We start from the raw sequence: 19,704 nt of genomic DNA on the forward strand, positions 1-19,704 counted from the left end.
TGTACAACGATTTGCCTCCCCTCGGAGGATTAAGACACGGACTTGTGTTGGGTACATCATAAGATAAATGGAAATGGTAGTTGAACCAAGAATGAGATTCATTCCTCGATTAGAATTTCGAGAGAACACTCAAATTCTCTATATTACTTGACCATTAAGTCATTGGCCAATGCAAAGATATATTCAATTAAAGTAATTGAATATGATCGAATGGGTCATTTAATAAAGATGAGATAAAGTGATTGAGCTATTTGGATGACACATGACAAATCTTAGGCTCAATCGGGTGGTTCGTGAATGAAAGGATGTTACTATAAACTTTATGTAAAGGCTTGTTTACCGAATTCACGTAAACGTCCTTCATATATCGAGCTACGCAGCCAACGCAGTCTAGGAGTTTTGTGCCGACTTCGATTAGATCGTCGTCGATAATGAAGGCCTAAAGGGTCACACTATAAGTGTATTTTGATCCGCTCAAGGGTACAAAGTTGGAACTGCGTATTATATCTAATGCTAGTCCAAGTGGGAGATTGAAAGGATATGTGCTAGATTAGATTAATATGGATTAAATAATTATAGTTGGGCTACAATTATAATTAGTCCATAAGCCCAATAATCATGAAACCCTAATGACTCTTTGTCTATATAATGGTTATTTATTCTCCATTGTGGAGGATGAGAAATATCGTAACATTAGAGAGAAAATACGTAAAGCTTTGTAGAGAATTCCTAGCTTTCTCTATAGAGCGATTGTACCGAGGAATTGTTCCTGCATCGGATCAGAATACACGTGGACCTCGATAGTAGTGGATTCAACTTGCAGGACACAACCGTAGAAGAAAACACAACAACAAGTAAGATTTAGTTTCGTTGTGTATTACATGCTCAACTTGCAATATGATTATGAATCTAGATCTGTTATTCTTGTCTGCAATTTTTGCTGCGCTCATTAGATGAATACAAGAATGCCTAACACTGCCGCCGACGGAGGCGGCACTGCAAAATCCGGCTACCGGCAAGAGACAGAGAGGTGACAGCAGCGCCTTCCCGACAGAGATGGCCGAATCAGCAGCGGCGGGACCCTGACCGGTGGCAGCTGCTGCTCGAACGGGTCGATTGGTGCAGCCGACGGCGAGCAATACCGAAGAGCGAGGCAGCGACGGTAGCAGCGGCTGAACAGCGAAAACTCCTCCCCTCGACGATTAAATTGCCGAGGAACAGCAGTGGTAGGATGAAGAAAGTGAGGTCTCACTTCTGTTATGGGATTCAACTTTTATTAGGTTTTGAGCCGAGGAAGTATTGGGGATTTGGGGTGCTGGTTTAATTAGTTGGAGTAAATTTTTGTATGTGGCTGAAGTATGATTCTTTTGAATTGTTGGTGTACGGGAGTTTCAATATTATTCGGATTTGGGCATGAGATGGGTTTTTTTTATGCTTGGTGGGCCAAGATAAATAATTGGAGTTTTGGGTTGATGGAGAGAGCAAGCTCAGGCTGCTCCAATTAAATTTTAGGGATGCGGACGGCGAGAAATTTTAGAATTTTCCAAATAAGATTGAAGGAGAGATTCTTTTGCATGCTTTTCAAGAGCAGAAGGGAATTCAAGTTCAGTAAATTTAACTAACGAGGTGGGCTTTCGAACTAAAGTTTTATTGTGGGCTTTCTTTTTAAATAAGGACTATGTCCTACGCAGTTTATTTCAAGTACGAGTTGAGGTCTTTCTTCTTTTGTGCTAAGAGAGTAATGGAATTCCAATTTAATGAAGGAGAATAGATTCATTCTAATTGAGGGAGTGACGCATAATGATTGTGCGTCGTTCTTAATGAAACGCATAACCATTATGCGTCGTTAAGTAATGACGCATAAGGATTATGCGTCGCTTAACGACGCATAAGGGTTGTGCGTCGCTCATGAACGACGCACATTGGTTATGCGTCGTTAAGGCGGCTTTTATCTGCCTCCAGTCACACGCAGATCACAGAACGCACCTTCATACACTTTCAATTCCTCTATCTCGGCGATTTCCGGCGTTTTCTGGCAATTTCCGGCGATTTCTCCATAAGATCCGGTAATTTGTTCATCAATTTAGCTACATTCATCATTATTCATGTTTATTGTGCTTTCATTTGTTAGTTTTACCCAATTTATACAAATTAGGGCTTGTAGGAAAATGTCCATAATTGTCGTTGGTTTATATGTTTTTGATGCAGAAATCATGCAAGTATTTGTGAGTTTGTATTGGGGTGGTAGAGTAGTTCAACTACCACATATGGGTATTGGTTATGACCCACCTCGTGCGAGGAGCTCCATTATATTAAATTCATGTGTTTCCTATTATGAGTTGGTAGCAATGATTTGTGATGCGATGGGAATAGATATGAACCAACACACAATTGAATTATTATGGAGACAATGTATAGTCTATGGTTCCGGTATGAGTTATACATGTTCTGTGATTCGCAATGATGATAGTGTAATGTTTATGTTCAACAATGCTCAAAATTCAAGTGGGTGTATTGAATTATTTGTTGAGTATTCACCTGTGAGGAGTGAAGAAATCCCACCAGTTGTTGATTATGGTATTGGAGCATCTGCGAGGTTTGAACAAATGAGTTTTGAGTGTGGTATTGGATCATCTGCGAGGGTGGACCAAATGAATGAGCAGAGAGATGTTGTAGATGTTGTAGATGTTGTAGATGTTGCTGATGTTGGTGTTGGATTGAATGATGAGGTAGATGATGCAGATGATCTTGATGAGCCAAGGCCACTATCCGAGACAGAGCCAGACCCCGATCTCAGTGATGGTGATGGTGCTGATGATGTCGGTGCTAGTTCTGATGATGAGATAGTACCATGTAAACCTGTTATGCAAGGTGAACAACCACTTCCGGAATACAATCCTAATGGGTTTAGATTCTTTCGTGAATTACCAAGTCGTCCTTCTGGAGTATCGGATGATGTGGGAGGTAATGAACACAGCCTTTTGTATTGGAATGAGAATGAGCCGCATCGGATTGTGTTGGGAACAAAATTTGATTCCAAGCTACACGTGAAAACTGCTATAACTATGTGGAGTTTATGGAATGAAAAACAGTTTAAGGTTGTCGAGAGCAAATTAAGAAGGTGGCATGCTGTATGCAAATTTCCAGCAGGAACGACAGTCACAGGGGCAGGCATCATCAGCACCACCGATGCTGAAAAGGCGAGGGAATGTAAGTGGGAGGTTTCAGTTACACAAAGGTCGCATGACGATATGTGGGAAGTTAGGAAGTGGAAGAATCGACATACCTGTATAGGCCATCGTGCTAATAGAGATCATGCTAACTTTTCAGCCCCAATGATAGCTCTGTTGATTCGACATCATGTGCGACAATGTGCCGATTTCAAGGTCTTCTCAATAATAGCTGATATTCAAGACAGATTTGGTGTGTTAATTAGTTATAAGAAGGCGTGGTATGCAAAGAGAATGGCTATAGAGTTTGTATACGGTGGATGGGAGGAGTCGTTTAGGCAGTTGCCAAGCTACATGTTTGAACTCCAGTCACAGAATATGGGCACAATTGTTGAGTGGAAGCATAACGATCTGTTGAGTCAGAGGCGTACAATGGTGTTCAACTATGTTTTCTGGGCATTTGGGCCTGCAATACATGCGTTCCAGAAGGCCGCACCGGTGTTAACAGTGGACGGGACTCACCTTCGAGGAAGATTTAAAGGTAAGTTGCTTGTTGCTTGTGGTTTTGATGCTAACAAGACATGCTTGCCTATTGCATATGCTGTGGTGGATGAAGAAACCAATGACAGTTGGTCGTGGTTTTTGGATCATGTCAGAACTCATGTAGTGAAATACGAGAGGGAGGTGTGCATTATATCAGATAGGCATAAAGGACTCTTGAATGCAATGGATTCTGAAATCATGACTAGGGCCCCGCAGATACACCACAAATTTTGTTTGCTTCATGTGAGGGCAAATGTGTTGAAGAAGCACAAGGGCCCCAATGTGAAGGCCATTATATGGAAGTTGGGGGTCAGTTCTCAGGAACGTAAATTTGCCAGAAGACGTCGAGCACTATATGATGTCAACAGTGGTGCGGTTCGAATGCTGAATAGGATTACAAAAGAATGTTGGTCACTGTGCTACGATGGTGGACTTAGGTGGGGGGTGGCCACCACAAACATGTCGGAGTGCTACAATAACGTCTTGAGGGGTGTGAGAGAGTTGCCGATTAGAGCGTTGGTTGATTTGAACCGAAGCAGCCATGTCTCGAATCTGAATGAACCGAGGGTCTGTGTCATGCTCAGAGGTCAAATGCCATATCCCCTGAAGGGTCTCAACCTAGATAACAAAAATACAAATGACATCATACCACTTGGAGCAATACAAACTTTAAACTAAACTAAAGACGTTTTTATATACAAAAACATCACATACCGCCAATAAATTAGAAGAGGCTGCCTCGTTCATCCCGTCAGTTGACTGTGTCCCAGGTTGAACTAGGTACGACACGGTGATCCTATTGTACCACGCCATATAACCCGGATTAATGCGACCACCTAGTGTCGCCGTTGCGTGGTCAAAAGTTGCTTGGAACCTGTCGTGGCGCAAGTCCCATTCATCAATGAAGAACTTATGTACCTTAGCCCAATCAGCGCCCTTCCTCCCACGGCGATGACTTTTACTCAAATGGCCGGAGCTATGTAGCATCCTATCACAGTACTGAGGAATACGCTGGTAGCGGTTAAATTGTCGACAAACGCGTCCAGCCTCGTGTGCCTCGACAAATGACCAGCACACCAAATAAGTATCGCACAAGTAGGATGCAGTCGAATCAATGCAGTACTCAGGGAGGATACAGTCTGCATAGGGTGTCCACAGAAACTACAAACAAATAAAATAAAAAACACAATTAATTTCATACTATAGTAAGTAAATTCATTAATTAAGACAACACAAATAAATTTCACCTGGCCAGGACGGATCAGTGATAACTGATCACGATAATGAGCTACTGAATGTCGGGGCGCATTTCCAATTTCAGTAACTCCGTGCCACCTATACATAATATTAATGTCAAAAGTTATCAACAAAACACATAATTATGTGAGTTAATTTAAACAAAAACATTACTTGGCTCCGCACGGGGTATACGGCGTGTGCATAGGCGATATCAAGAAGGCTGGCCTCAATGTAGGCATTCTTTCCCAGGCCCACAGCTGCAAGAGAACCATAGGTCCACCGACATCTCTTCTCTGTCTGCCTACAGAAGCCTCGCACAAATAATGATACAGGTATGCTAACGCAGCACTACCCCAACTGATATTAGCCACATCTTCCGGATCGTCTAAGGCATTTAACCACATAAAGGGGACCTTGCACCCTGTGGTGTCCGGTAAAATAAGCCCCCCTAACAGGATCAGAGCATGTATGCGTGCTCTTTGAATGTATGCATACACAGGCAGCCCATCACCCAACGGCATCGTCGCTTGGTGGATCAGAGACGTCATCAACAAACCACCGTGCTTCGTTTCGGTTTCTGAGTCAGGTATCCATCCCAACAAATCTCTACACTTGCTGGACCAATCTTCAAATCCAACAGGGTAGTCACGGCCAGTGAAAGCACGACCGTCTGCTCTCAAACCCCACAGGCTTTGCACATCCTGTAAGGTAACAGTAACTTCCCCAACTGGAAGGTGGAAACAGTGTGTCTCAGGCCTCCAGCGCTCGATCAAGGCAGTTATTAGCTCATTGTCCATCCTCATCGGTCTTCCACATTCAACCACGCCTCTGAACCCCCATACACCTAGCCAATACATCACATTTTCATGTATAGGCAATGCCCACACCTTACTCTCCGTCCTACGACTTCTCAACACATTTGTTGTGCCATTCGCCAACAACGAGCTTGAAATGTGTTCGCTCTGATGAAACAGTAGTGATGGATCCTCAGGTCCATAGCATAACTGTTGTTCGGAACTTGCAGATGCCATCTACTTCAAAACATTCACCCATGCTTCAAATTTTTTTCATAACAACTCAACAATCAACAAGCTAACTAAATTGCAACTTAGGGGCACAATATATGCATAAAATCGCCCACCAAAAGGGGCACAATTACAAAAACTTAATCAATTGCTACTACCCATTCAATTATATGCATATGAAATACCCAAATTACGGAAAATCGACCAACAAATCCAACAATTTCATCATAAACGCTAATTTTGCTAAATTAAATCCATATGAAATACACAAATTACGGAAAGTCGTCCAAAAATTCCATCAATTTCATCATAACCCATAATTTCATCATAATCGCTACTTATATGCAACAAAACAACACAAAAATACCAAAAATCCATCAATTTAATCAAAAACCCTACTTTTACTAAATAACGGAAAACCTGCCCAAATTAAACATTAAAGGATGTATTTAGCCAAATTGAAGAACAATTACCGGAAAATGGTTGCAAAATGGTGGTAATTCGCCGGATTTTGCTCGGATTCGTCGGAAATCGCCTGCCTCGCCTGCTTCGCCTCTTTCGTCGCGTTTCTGCCTGATTCTGCCTTCTGCCCGTTTTAAAACTCAACTAACGACGCATAAGTATTATGCGTCGCTAACTAAAGACGCATAAGAGTTATGCGTCGCTATTAAACGACGCATAAGTATTATGCGTCTCTAATAAACGACGCATAAGTGTTATGCGTCTCTAATAAACGACGCACAATGGTTATGCGTCATTAACTAACGACGCACAATGATTATGCGTCGTTTAATAGCGACGCATAAGGATTATGCGTCTTTTTGTTAGTGACGCATAAGAGTTATGCGTCACTCCCTGAAGCGGAATACGACTAATGCTCTTCATTAAAATGGAATTCCATTAAAATCCTTTACCAAAAAAAGAATTGATCCAGTACGAGTTATGTGATTAAATTCCAAATATATTGTGTCATGTCGTATTTTGTTTTTGACGATGTGCCTATCTGATCGCCTAGCGGGGAGCGAGTCCCTACTAGAAGTTATGAGTTTAATCGAATTCGGGTTTGTCTAGGGAGCGAGTCCCTATTCAAGCTAGTGTACACAGAGGGGATCGTGCGCTAGCTTTCGAGTTGGCCGGTCCGGTGATCGAGAATGTGGCCACGTTCTCGTTTCACATATGAGGTTCAGATATGGTACGGGGAGAGAGAAAAATGGGTTGCAACCATACTTTTGAGCGAGAAAATGTTTTGGGTGACTTGGTCTTTTATAAAACCCCGAGTTCACTTTTAAATGCTGACACAATATTTTATAAAATGTTTTCGGCATGAGTCCACTGAGTGCATCAAGTACTCAGCCCTGCATTTCTTTTAAAAATTTGCAGGTTGAGCGTGATGGGTGCGGTGGGAGTTGAGCATAAAAGTGAAGAATGTCTATCAAATGTCAAGAATATGTTGTGTCTTCATACATAGCATTATTCTCCTCTCGAAATGCTTCCGCTAAATATTGTTTCTTATGAGTTGTTGATTGTTGAGATACTCGGATTTTATTCAAGCTATTCCGATTTGTTTCGAGCTATGGTCTTTTTGTTGTTTTTCCCCTTTCTTCCCCGCTTCTTTAACCCTCCCCTAGTCGCGATCAACCGTGTTTTCTATCCTTAGAAAATGCGGGCGTGACAGTGGGGGGGTCGGACGTCCGTTTTTTTTATTTTTGATTTTTTTTGAACTCTATATATACGTCTCGTTGAACTTCATTTTCCCGTATTCCGTGTCAAAATTATAATTCCGTTAAATAATTGTGATTTATTTTATTGCGGGAAGTCCTAGTGGGAAGGGCGATGGGAAGGGCGGATTATGCAGGGGAAGTCCTAGTGACGTGACAGTGGGATGGGAAGTCCTAGTGACGTGGCAGGATGTATTTTTGGGAAGTCCTAGTGGATGTCCGAGTGGAACGGGCAACCACTGGAGATGCTCTTAGAGAAATATTTGAAATTTGGAAAATATTCTTGGTTTCACATCAATAGCAAATATTGACCAGATTTGACCGTTGATTCCGAATCCCCTCTCCATACAAAATCTTACAGATTTTTTAAAAAAAATACTATGAATAAACAGTGGAGTATAAATAAATCCAAACCTACTACTTCCTCTGTTTCATGTTAAGAAATGCATTTTTTCGGCACAAAGTTTAACAAGAATAATGTGCTAAATGGATTGTAAATAAAGTAAGAGAAATGAATAGAGAATAAGGTAAGAATGATGATTATTTTTTGCTAAAAATGGAAATGACTCAATTATATTGAAAATTTACAAAAATGACTGGAATAGAAAGAGTATTAAATCATGAAAACTTATATTCCCTCCATCCACTATCAACAAAATATGTAGAGTGACTAACCTAAGGGTGTGGCTGACTGACATGAGACTCGTTCATCCTTAACCAATTGGTAAGGGGACGGATCCCTGTTTTGTGTATGTAGTAGCTTTAAATCCTTGGGTGGTTGTCTCACCTTCAAGGTTCCTACAAATCAACACGAAGAATAGTTACTGAATCAACTGGTAGATATCCGTAGTCTAATAACCAAAAGAATATGTAGAGTAAGTGACACAATTTTTAATATAAAATTGATAAATTTTACCCCCTCTGTCCCCAAAGAATATGCACTTTGGGTTCTGCACTGGTTTTAATGTGAAATTAGTAAAGTAAGAGATAGGTAGAGAGAAAAAGTAATTAAATCATTGTTAGTAGAGAATGTGTCCCACATCATTAGAGAGAAAAAAACTTTCCAAAATTAGAAATTGCATATTTTTGTTGGACGAACTAAAAAAGAAACAAAGCATATTCTTGTGGGGCGGTGGGATTACTACTAAAAGAGAAACTCGCCTAAATAAAATGTGATTTGATTTTTTTTACAATAAAAATGAAAGTGAATTATCGACTGTGGATGAAGGAAACACTATAAATTTTTTTATTATACATTTATAGGTATTTTTATATATAAATGTACTATTGACTATAAATCTTCACTCGTCTCACAATCCAACAGTCTCACGCAAGAATCTCATGTTCCCTCCATCCAATGAAGATGACTCATTTCATATGTAGCACGAAATTTTATGCAATTTTATTTTTTATGATAGATGAAAAGAATAAAGTAAGATGGAGTATAAAGTAGAGATAAAGAGATTTCTATTTTTAATAATAAGTCATCTTAGATGGCACAACTGAAAAGGAAGTGAGTCATCTTTGGTGGGACGGAAGGTGTATTATTTAAAAATAAAGAATCAACAAAATCTTAGCATGTAATTTGGTAAGATGACACAAGATTAAGAGCAGACACACAATAAACATAGTGGTGCGGAATCGGGGTCACCGATGATCGGAACAGTGACCGGAATTGCACCTACTTGTATGGAACCTCGAGAAGGAGAGTAGAATGAAGAAGAAGTAGTGTTTTGCATTAATTTCGATGATGAATTACAAATTGAAGAAGCTACAGATTATAAAGCTATGAGCTAGCTAACTACTTCGATTGGCAGTTGTAACTAACTCGTTCCTAACTAATCTTCATGCCACGTGTCAATCTTCTCTCAGCTTCCCTTGAGTGTACACGTGTCATTTCAGCTCGTCTTCGGCAGCTCGTCTTCGGCTTTTACGTGTCATTTCAGCTCGTCTTCGGCAGCTCGTCTTCGGCTTTTACGTGTCACTAATCTCATTTCCATGCATCAAATCTCCCCCCCTTCAATTAACCTTGTCCTCAAGGTTGAAAATGCGGAAAGCGTTCTTGGATATCATGAAGAAATTCCCATGTAGCATCCTCCGGGAAAGAGTTGGCCCAATGGATTAGGACCTGCGTTGCTGGTTTGTTACCCCGTTTAACCAGGCGTCGCTCAAGGATTTGTATTGGTTCGAGAAAGGTGGAGTTACCCACGGCTGGGAGCGTGCCGTGGAGCTGTGATAGAGGACCCATTTTCTTCTTTAGTTGGGATACATGAAACACGGGATGAATCTTGGAGTCAGCTGGTAGGGAAAGCTTGTATGCCACTTCACCAAACTTATCGACAACCTTGAAGGGACCAAAGTATCTCGGGCTGAGCTTATGAAATTGTCGATCGCGTAGTGTATTTTGGCGGTATGGTTGTAGCTTCAGATAGACCCAGTCACCCAAGGCAAATATGCGATCGGACCTATGCTTATCATGTTGTTGCTTCATACGTTTCTGAGCACGTCCCAAATGATGTTTAAGTACCTCTAACATTGCTTCCCGCGCCATCAAACTTTCATTCACATCATGGACTGAGGAGTCGCCTTTGAAGTAAGGGATGTGGATAGGTGGAGGGTACCCATAGAGAGCTTCAAAAGGAGTGGTTTGGATAGCTGAGTGGAAGGAAGTGTTGTACCAAAATTCTGCCAAGTTGAGCCATTTACTCCAGTCGATTGGTTGATCCCCGCACATGCAACGGAGATAAGTTTCAAGGCAGCGATTAACTACCTCTGTTTGCCCATCCGATTGTGGATGATAAGCTGTAGACATGTGCAATTCCACACCTTGAAGCTTAAAGAATTCAGACCAAAATTTACTCATAAACACCTTGTCTCTATCACTGATAAGGATGCTTGGTAACCCATGCAGCTTGAAGACATGATCGAGGAAAGATTGAGCCACTGTGAGAGCCGAATAAGGATGTGTAAGGGACATGAAGTGAGCATATTTGGTGAGGCGATCCACAACAACCAAAACGGTGGACTTCCCATGAGAGAGTGGAAGGCCTTCAATAAAGTCCAAACTGATTTGAGACCAGGCTTCTTCTGGAATAGGCAATGGTTGTAAGAGGCCCGGATATGCGCTGTTGTCATACTTATAGCGTTGACAGATATCACATTCCCGGATGAAGTTCCGAATTTGTTTTTCCATGTTCACCCAATAGAATAAAGAAGAGAGTCTTTTGTAAGTGGCTAATACGCCTGAGTGACAAACGAGAAATCAGTTCGTTTTGTTGCAATTGAAGAGCTAGGAGCTCTTCTCGGAATTCTTTCATAGTGAGGTCGCGTGCTTCCTCAGATTCAGTAAGTTTTGCAGAGAATTCAGCCATAGTAGCCTTGACTGATTCCTCCAGACGTCGCATCTCACCGGAGCGGGTGTCCACCATGACGGAAGTCGGATCGTTTAGGCTGATACCACTTGGTGCGGAATCGGGGTCACCGATGATCGGAACAGTGACCGGAATTGCACCTACTTGTATGGAACCTCGAGAAGGAGAGTAGAATGAAGAAGAAGTAGTGTTTTGCATTAATTTCGATGATGAATTACAAATTGAAGAAGCTACAGATTATAAAGCTATGAGCTAGCTAACTACTTCGATTGGCAGTTGTAACTAACTCGTTCCTAACTAATCTTCATGCCACGTGTCAATCTTCTCTCAGCTTCCCTTGAGTGTACACGTGTCATTTCAGCTCGTCTTCGGCAGCTCGTCTTCGGCTTTTACGTGTCATTTCAGCTCGTCTTCGGCAGCTCGTCTTCGGCTTTTACGTGTCACTAATCTCATTTCCATGCATCACATAGTAATTCAAAATAATGTAAATTATTGCAGTATAAAAGTAGAATTTAATAATTATATTTGTTATTATTTGAGGAGTGCCCATATTTGTCTATCAAATGGAAATAATTTCTGACCATCACAGCTGACAGATATATTGTGGTTGAATTTTAGAACACTAAATAAAGCTATTTTTAGGTTAGAATTCCCTTTTTCGATATTTAAACTTATTGTGTGTGAATTTACAGAAAGACCTAATTGCTTTGCAACAGATTACTGGGCCCATTCTTAAAATTGAGTTTTAAGCCCAAACTTATTGATGGGCCAATTTTAGTGTTGGGCCGATATGTTTTGAAATGTTGGAAGCCCTTTGCAAACTTTCCCATCTCTTTTGGTGGTGGTCATTTAAACGATGTTTTCTCTTTTATTTAGATGTTGCGTTTTGGTTAAAACTAAATCCAAAACAATGCTGAAAGAATATTTTGTAATCCTATATTATCTCGATAGGCATCTAAATAGTTTGATCAAGAAAATATCGTTATGATTTAACCCCGTCCAAAAAGAGAAAAACCAGTTTTACCATTTTTTGCCACCGCCCAAAATTAGACAATGTCTTAATATGAAAAGTTTTTAACCAATTATACACCAATGAAAATACGAACCCACAATCCACTAACAATACTTCCATTGCTTTTTCCCTTTCTATTTCTTACTTTTTTCCATCTCTCTATTACTTTATCAATTACACATTAAAACTCATGTCATATACAAGTTTATCTAGTTTTTTGGAACAGAAGGAATAGTATTTACCTATTCTTCTAAGTATATATTTTGCCTTCACCAAAACAAGGACCGGCGCACCACTTGTGCGATAGCGGCCTCCAGTTTCATGCCATCTCCGATGATGAATCCATCTTTCTCTTCAGTATCTCCCAAACTAAAGTCCCTCCGGGATGAGGATTCACATAGCACCTCACAAACCTCTCCTCCGGGTATTTCAAGAAACTCCTCAAGCTCGACTCCGCCTTCACGGACCCTTCATCTTTCAACCATTTATGCATCAAAAGCCTAAGCTTCAACCTCTTAGTAGTATAAGTAAAGAGTATGGGATGAGTAAGCACAACACTCACCGGATAGCCCAATTCTCGTACAATGACATCGATCTTCCTCTCTATTACATCCTTAGACATGTTGAGAACTCTAGGATTTGATCTCAGCATTGCTAACGCATTCTCTTGACTCAGTCCACTATTCACTATACAATCAAACCTCTCTTGTAGCTCTTCTCCCTTCCCCATCAACAACCTAAGAATCCTCTCCATTTCACACGATTTCTCAACAAAGCCGAGTGTTTCAAGAAACCTAGCCTTCACCCCTCTCCCTCTGGCAGCCCGGCTTGGCTGCTGCAGCCGTTCAACTCTCACTCCACGTATCCATTTCCTTAAGACATAAGGGTCCTCCTCCACCATCTTGCAAATCCGGCTAACTCCACAGTTCAATAGATGGACTAAGCTACCGACCTTTTTGAGCTGACACGTGCCTAGAAGTAACGGATACAGACTAAACATCCTAACTATATCACGAAAAGGCATGTTTATCCCAACTAGAAACTGATAGCTCCGAAGCAAGTTTCTGGTGAAGCCCGCGACTGATACTTTTGGGAAGTGATGGAAAACTGCTTGTGCACCACTCGGTGTTGTTCCAAACTTCAACAAGAGACCAAATAAGCACAAGGTGCAACGGCCAGAGCACTCGAGCAGAAGACCAGGGTGGTTCTTGATCACTTGCCCTATTTGCTCATCTCTCAACCCCAACTCACCTAATAAACACATCACCTCAAGCATACATTTCCAATCACAATAATCACACCCCCTTACATGCTTCTCAAGCCAGCCCAAATTAAGCCCTAATTTCTTAATTTCTTCCAAGAAATCATGAAATTCTTGATTATCACCACCAATTAAGAGATGGGGGCTGCAAGAAATAATCTCAACAACAAGAGAGTGTCTCAACCCCCAATTCTCAAAAGATTTTATTTTTGACTGCAAAACCCCATCATTGTAACTGAAAACTTCCTTGGCCTCCATGTAAACCTTCCCTATCCTACTCTTCTCAATTCCATAGTTACACAACACATAATAGTTATGCAACAACAATTCATCATCACTCAGAGAAACTGACACACAAGGAAGAAACGATGCATAATCACTAGGGCACAAACCAATGCTTTCAAAGAAGGCCTCAAATTCATTAACGGGATGGTACCTGAGATATCGTGTGACCAAACGGCGAAAATCGCAGTCGTTTTCACCATCGCCATAGATGAGCACCGCTTTCAATAACCTATTGAGAAAATTGGGGGAATTTCTGCTCAAATTCTCGGCGTCCAAAAAGGGGAGATTCCTAGTTTCGTAGAAGTAGTCTAGCAAAGCAGCCTGAGCTTCTCTCCTCACTTGAAGATGTCGCTTTTCGTGAAAATCGACTTGGAATGTGGAAAACCGAGGGAATTGCGAAATGGGGCGATGTCCATTTGCATAAAGACTGGATTTTGATGATGTGGGGCTGCTTCCAATGCACAGACGAGAAACGAGGGTGAAAATATGAAGCTTTTCGACTCTCTGCAGACTGATCATTGAGGAGTGAAAGAAGAGAGAGAGACGAGAGCATGATAGCTTTGGAGAGATTTCAGGAAAAAGGATGGTACTTTCTCCCCAAGTAATGTTGAAGAATGGGTAAGCACATTGCAAGAAACCAAGAATATCATTTTCAATATTTCCCATAAATTTGTACTCGCCCAATAATCTGATAAAGCAAGCCAAGATACTTCCTTCGTCCATGAATAGATACTTCCTTCAATATTTCCCATAAATTTTCAATAGATATTTCCAATGAACAGATTTTAAGAAATTATTAGAATTTATCAAATAAGTGGGTAGAAAAAATTAGTGGAATGTGTTGTCTATTTTTATATATTGATTTTATAATAAAGTGTGAGTGAAATGAATTAATGAAATGTAGAGTCTACTTGCTAAATATAGTAAAAGTGAAATTGTATATTTATTGGTGGACGGATGAAAAATGAGACATTTAATGGCAGATATATGGAGTTATATTTGACTGAGACCGCGATTATATATTTTAAATAGAGATATTTGCCCATAATATCCTAGAACTTTTAAAAAGTTAGATTTTTCCCACTTATTTATGAATTGTCAAATGATATCACGAACTTTACCTGAGTTTGTTATTTTCCACCAGCGAAAAAATCCCGGCTATATTAATAATTGAAGAACAATTTTGGAGGATGTATTTCAAGAAAAACTATACTCAAAGATTGAAGAACTTGAAGCTCTCGAAGTTGTTGTCGAGAAATTATGAAAAAAAAAAAATCCGTATCATGATACAATTTGCTGAAATTTTTTTTGTCGGTGAAAAATTATAAACCCAGGTAAAGTTCGTAATATTATTTGCTAAGTTGAAAATTTGTGGAGAAAAACTCAATTTTTAAAAAAGTTCCATGACACTAGGGGCCAATATCTTCTTTTAATGTGCGACACAAAAATAATGTATACTCAAGTCCACAATTTCTTTAATTATAAGCACCAAATTAGAATTAGCCTAATACAAAATGAGAATTATGATTACACTTCTTTATACTGAGAGAGATTTTGATGTTAAAGATATAAAAGGCTCAGTCATTGACCAATTTTATGGAAGAGCACAACTTATACAAATGGTACTTGACCATAACAAGCCTCCATAATCAAGACTTTTTTCTAGTAAATCATCTCAAGTCGACCAGCTCCTCAAAAGATCAATTCACTATTCAAACTTGTTACTATTTGCAATTGATTTAGCACCGGTAGTTTCTTGAAGCTTTCAACTTAATGAAAGTTTCTTGAAAAGAGATTTATTCAACTATGTAACAAGTGAACTACGTTTAAATAAAACAAAAACAAAACATTTGATGCCATAGCAAGAAGATGCAAATGTTGCTAAGGCTAGTTTATCTTGATTGGGAAACCATTATCAATTTCAGACCCTTCTGAAACCTCTGGATCTTCTACTAGTGTTGTAGATGATTTTTCCACGAGGCTTTGCGCAGTCTTCTGCTGTTGATCGAGCATCATCTTCAGCTTCTTGCCTTGCTCTTCTATGCTATGCTGCAAGTTTCTTTGAAACTGCATTTGCAACAAAATCACATCATATCATCAGCTCAATGCATTATGTGTATGCCGAGAGAGAGACAGCGAGCTACCTCTAGTTGCTCGTGTAGGCGCATCTGGACGTCAAGCTGCAGCTGCAGCGCCTCTTTGATTTGCATCCCACTGTGAGCAAAGTTTTTAGTATATAATGCAGAGGCGGCCATAGAAAAAAAAAATTGATTAAAGGATAATTTTTAAATTATGAGTTTGAGATTTTAAACTAATCTTACGTCTCAATGTCGATTTGAGCTACATTGTTTGCAATAGTAGTCGTTTTGTCTGGTCTTCCTGTACCTTCCGATGATTCTGGCACGTATTTCACATTCCGATATTTCTATAATTGGAAAGAAAAATAAGAGAAAAGGAAGCTTATAATGTTAGGAAAAAGGAGAATTATATAAGTGCACCTGCAGATGGCTTTTGACATGAAAAATGGTGAGCCCCTCTGTATCCATCAGCTGCAGTATAGCCTTCGGCCTCGCCTCTACAGAGATGTCACAAAATCAGCGTGTGTTACGATTCTTATCTAATCAAAATCCACAATCGAGTTAAGAATATGTAATGATCTCAGATCAGACAAGAGATAGGGAGGGTTGAAAATGACTAACTGTCAGCACCACCAAGTCGATTTACACAATCAACGAATCGTTCATGTAGATCTTGGCTCCACCTAATCCTCATCTTGCTCGATGCGACAGTGTTAGGAGTTGCAGCTGGTTGCTGTCCAAACGGACTCATGTTGGCAAAGTGAGACACGGCAACATTCTGTAAGGCCTAGAGAGGTCGGGCCGGGGGTGAATAAATGATCATCATCAAGTGGCAAAAAATTATGTTGAATCTTGAAAAACTTACATGAACACCATGAATTGGATTGAAAGGGGGAGACTGCCTTATCGTGTTCGTGTCATTAACCTCGCCTAGTAGCTTCTCTTCAATGAACAAGAGGTGTTCATTTTGGGAAAGGTCATTAGCCCTAAAAACTGTTGGCATTTGAGTTTGTGGAATGATGCTCCTCCCAAATTGATCGTAGTTGGCGGTGTTTTCTTGAAGATCGTACCGTGATAAACCCATGTGGGCCTCAGTCGCGTAGAAAGCAGCAGCAGTTGAACCTATCCTGCTGATCATGGCATCTGCAGGCCACAGGCTGGCCTGCTGCTGAGTGCCCAAGTTCTGAGAGAACTCAGGCACCTCAGAAGCAAAAGTAGTGGCGAATCCAGAACTTTGATTCAATCTTTCCATCAGAGCATGAAAACTGTTTGATCTTTTTAGACAAGACTGGTGAAGAGAGTATGCCTCGCCCGTTTTCGTCGATTCCCTCGAAGCGACAGTGCCCGGCCGATCAAGAAGAAGCAATGCTTCTTTTCTTCACCAGATAGTATTTCTCAATATATATGCATGTATTTCTTTCCTTTTGTGTTTTGGAATCTTTTGTTGTTTCCTCTTTTTCTTGTTTGAAATGTAGTGTTTGTTAGTTGATGTGAATGTTTCAACTGCTGAATTTTGAGGGTTTTAAAATTCATAACAATTGGATAGGATTGGAACAATAAGTTTTTGACAATAACTAAGACAAGGAAAAATGTAAAACAAGCATATATCATCTAGTTCACAAATAAATTAATACCAAAATTGTCCCTTTCTATCAAGACATGTTAGCATTCCTCATCCACACCCCACAAACAAAAATTATATCTAGATTCTGAAAATTTAATAAATGGAGATAGTTGAATCAGTTCAAGAATCTGCAACAAATATTGCTAATTATATATTACACTATTTATTTCTACGGGAAATGAATTGATATGTAATTACATCATAACAAATATTTAATATTTAATGTTATTTTATTTATTTTATATGGAGTATTTAGATTGTGTCTATTACACTAAAAAATGTTATTATAAATTTTAATTTTATAAAATTCATAAAAATCAAAGTTCGATTTATCATTTAATTATTTGTAATTATAAAGAAAAAAAGTAAAATGAGTTTTATGGATTTTTTAAAATTAAAAATTTGAATAACATTTTCTATTGATAAAATCAAACTAAATATATAAAACAAAATAAACATAGTTAAATAATGAGGGTACTCATATAAGGTATGTACACTCCCTCCGTCCACTAAAAATAAAAACTTTTGCAATGACACAAGTTTTAATATAAAATTGATAAAGTAAGAAAGAAATGAGAAGGAAATTGTATTAGTGGAAAATTAGTCCAACCTCATTAGAGAGAAAGAAATTTTTTAAAAATGAAAGTTTCTATTTTTAGGTGATGGACTAAAAGATACAAATTTCTATTTTTAGGGACGGATGGAGTATTATTTTTCCTATTTCTACATATTAAATATTTAGAAGTTTGATATTTATCTTTTTAATTTCTAGCTTAATATATATTGTGTCAATGTCTGCATAATTAACGCGTCGCAGATATATAGACGGTGTCAATATTGTATGTGGAGATTCGAGCAACAAAATTTAATTAGCTGTCTTAATCAATGATTAGGATAATTACAAAATGTAAGAACAATTAAAATGTCCACAAATAAACCGTGTACACGATAGCACATAACGTATATTTCAATGTAATGATCGACTGTTAACAGCCTATATAATTATGACAATTACGTTTTATTTGATTTTGATTATAGTTTAAAAATTGCCATAAAATATATAGTTTTAGTTTTTTTTTTGTTTTTTTTTTATTTTTTTATAGTTATAGTTTAGGTGGGTTGCGGCGAATGGACTTTTAGATAGTGTGAATTAACAATTATGAAAAATAGAAAAAAATATTGTAGTATTTCCGTATAAATCAACCACTTCATCTCAACTATAAATACTTAAAAATATGGATCTGATATTTTATTGTCAACCAAAGTTCATAACGTGCTAGATGAAACATGTTAGCCAAAAAAATATAAAAATATTGTTGGAATTAAATAAATGTCTTTTAGGCTTTCCCAAAGGACATACTAATAGTATACACAATGGGTATTGGCAATGAGTTTTTTTTTTCTTTCTTTCTTTTTTCTTCTTGAGATCATATTGGCATTGAGAAAGAAATACAAGAATAAAAAAATACAACTATTTTCACCGATTATGACTTCAAGAAATTAATGGATAATAATTAATACTAGTACTATCATCACCAAGTCTGCATCGTATGTTGTCCTTACTGTTCGATCATGAATACACATCTATCTATATATAAATATATAAAATAAAATAAGTTTATAGGCTTATAGCTAGATTGTCCCTAAACTACAAGGAAAAGATTATTTGATCACTGATTTCCTATGAATATACTCCATGTTAGATATATTTAAAGTTGTGAATATGATTTACATTTTCATACAATAAAGGATGGAAGAAAGTGCAAAAAACATTCTTACTTTTTTTTATTTCTAACAAAATGATCCAAATGGTATGGCCGAATTAGATACTCTTATTCTAATTATAGAAGTTAATATTACTTTTATTCTACTAATTGGATTTCTTATTTGTTAATTCAATGAGAAAGATTCAATGCAATAATATCAATTACTAATATCGACCCACTTGGAAAAAGAACTTATAAATAAGACAACTTGCTCATCTTTAAAGACTTTTATCCAAGATATAATGATATGTTGATATGTGATGCGAAATTAGTTAAAATTAAAAAAAAAAGTCTTTCCTTAGATTTAACGTGTAAATCCTAATAAAATGACAGCCATTAAAGATTTTATGTACAATGTGGTTTTTCTCTACCTTCGATTTGTATATTCCTATTTGTCATGGTGTATTTAATTTTGGTGGATATTAAATTTGTTAGAAAAATGCTATAACAATTAAATTAATATAATTTTTGTTCATATTAATTAAAATTTGTGAAAAAACTAAAATACAACAAATTGGTGTTGTCAAAGCACAATAACCGTATGTGTAGATCTTAAAATTATTTATTGTTTTCTCTTATCATGGTAGCAATTAAGTAAGCATCAGGTGGTGG

At 38.4% G+C, this 19,704-nt stretch overlaps 3 protein-coding genes and 1 long non-coding RNA gene across 5 annotated transcripts; all 4 read right to left on the reverse strand.

The window, feature by feature from the left end:
• Positions 1–3,135: 3,135 nt before the first annotated feature.
• LOC121768410 lies at positions 3,136–3,520 on the reverse strand. Its single transcript, XR_006043367.1, has 3 exons — positions 3,486–3,520; positions 3,287–3,402; positions 3,136–3,192 (listed from the first exon to the last, which is right to left on the reverse strand). It is a non-coding gene; the product is annotated as an uncharacterized LOC121768410 (long non-coding RNA).
• Positions 3,521–4,124: 604 nt separating this feature from the next.
• Positions 4,125–5,157, reverse strand: LOC121766778 (serine/threonine-protein phosphatase 7 long form homolog). The gene is made up of 4 exons (XM_042163027.1): positions 5,124–5,157; positions 4,961–5,048; positions 4,428–4,874; positions 4,125–4,331 (listed from the first exon to the last, which is right to left on the reverse strand). The coding sequence occupies exons 1-4, from the start codon at positions 5,153–5,155 to the stop codon at positions 4,125–4,127; spliced, it is 774 nt and encodes a 257-aa protein (XP_042018961.1). The 5' UTR covers positions 5,156–5,157.
• A 7,044-nt stretch (positions 5,158–12,201) lies between these two features.
• On the reverse strand, positions 12,202–14,276 carry LOC121769194 (transcription termination factor MTEF18, mitochondrial-like). The gene is made up of 2 exons (XM_042165918.1): positions 12,641–14,276; positions 12,202–12,552 (listed from the first exon to the last, which is right to left on the reverse strand). The coding sequence occupies exons 1-2, from the start codon at positions 14,141–14,143 to the stop codon at positions 12,538–12,540; spliced, it is 1,518 nt and encodes a 505-aa protein (XP_042021852.1). The 5' UTR covers positions 14,144–14,276; the 3' UTR covers positions 12,202–12,537.
• A 914-nt stretch (positions 14,277–15,190) lies between these two features.
• Positions 15,191–17,176, reverse strand: LOC121767872 (myb family transcription factor PHL13-like). Of its 2 annotated transcripts, none has more exons than XM_042164204.1 (6): positions 16,568–17,176; positions 16,324–16,480; positions 16,123–16,199; positions 15,946–16,049; positions 15,769–15,838; positions 15,191–15,691 (listed from the first exon to the last, which is right to left on the reverse strand). In XM_042164204.1, exons 1-6 carry the CDS (start codon positions 16,952–16,954, stop codon positions 15,512–15,514), a joined length of 975 nt encoding a protein of 324 aa, XP_042020138.1. In that variant the 5' UTR covers positions 16,955–17,176; the 3' UTR covers positions 15,191–15,511. The 2 variants fall into 2 exon arrangements, with proteins under 2 accessions (XP_042020138.1, XP_042020137.1); XM_042164203.1 differs by having other exon boundaries at positions 16,324–16,489.
• Between the last annotated feature and the right edge of the window lie 2,528 nt (positions 17,177–19,704).

Source organism: Salvia splendens, chromosome 15 (genome assembly GCF_004379255.2).
Source record: "Salvia splendens isolate huo1 chromosome 15, SspV2, whole genome shotgun sequence".
Taxonomy (NCBI): Eukaryota; Viridiplantae; Streptophyta; class Magnoliopsida; order Lamiales; family Lamiaceae; genus Salvia; species Salvia splendens.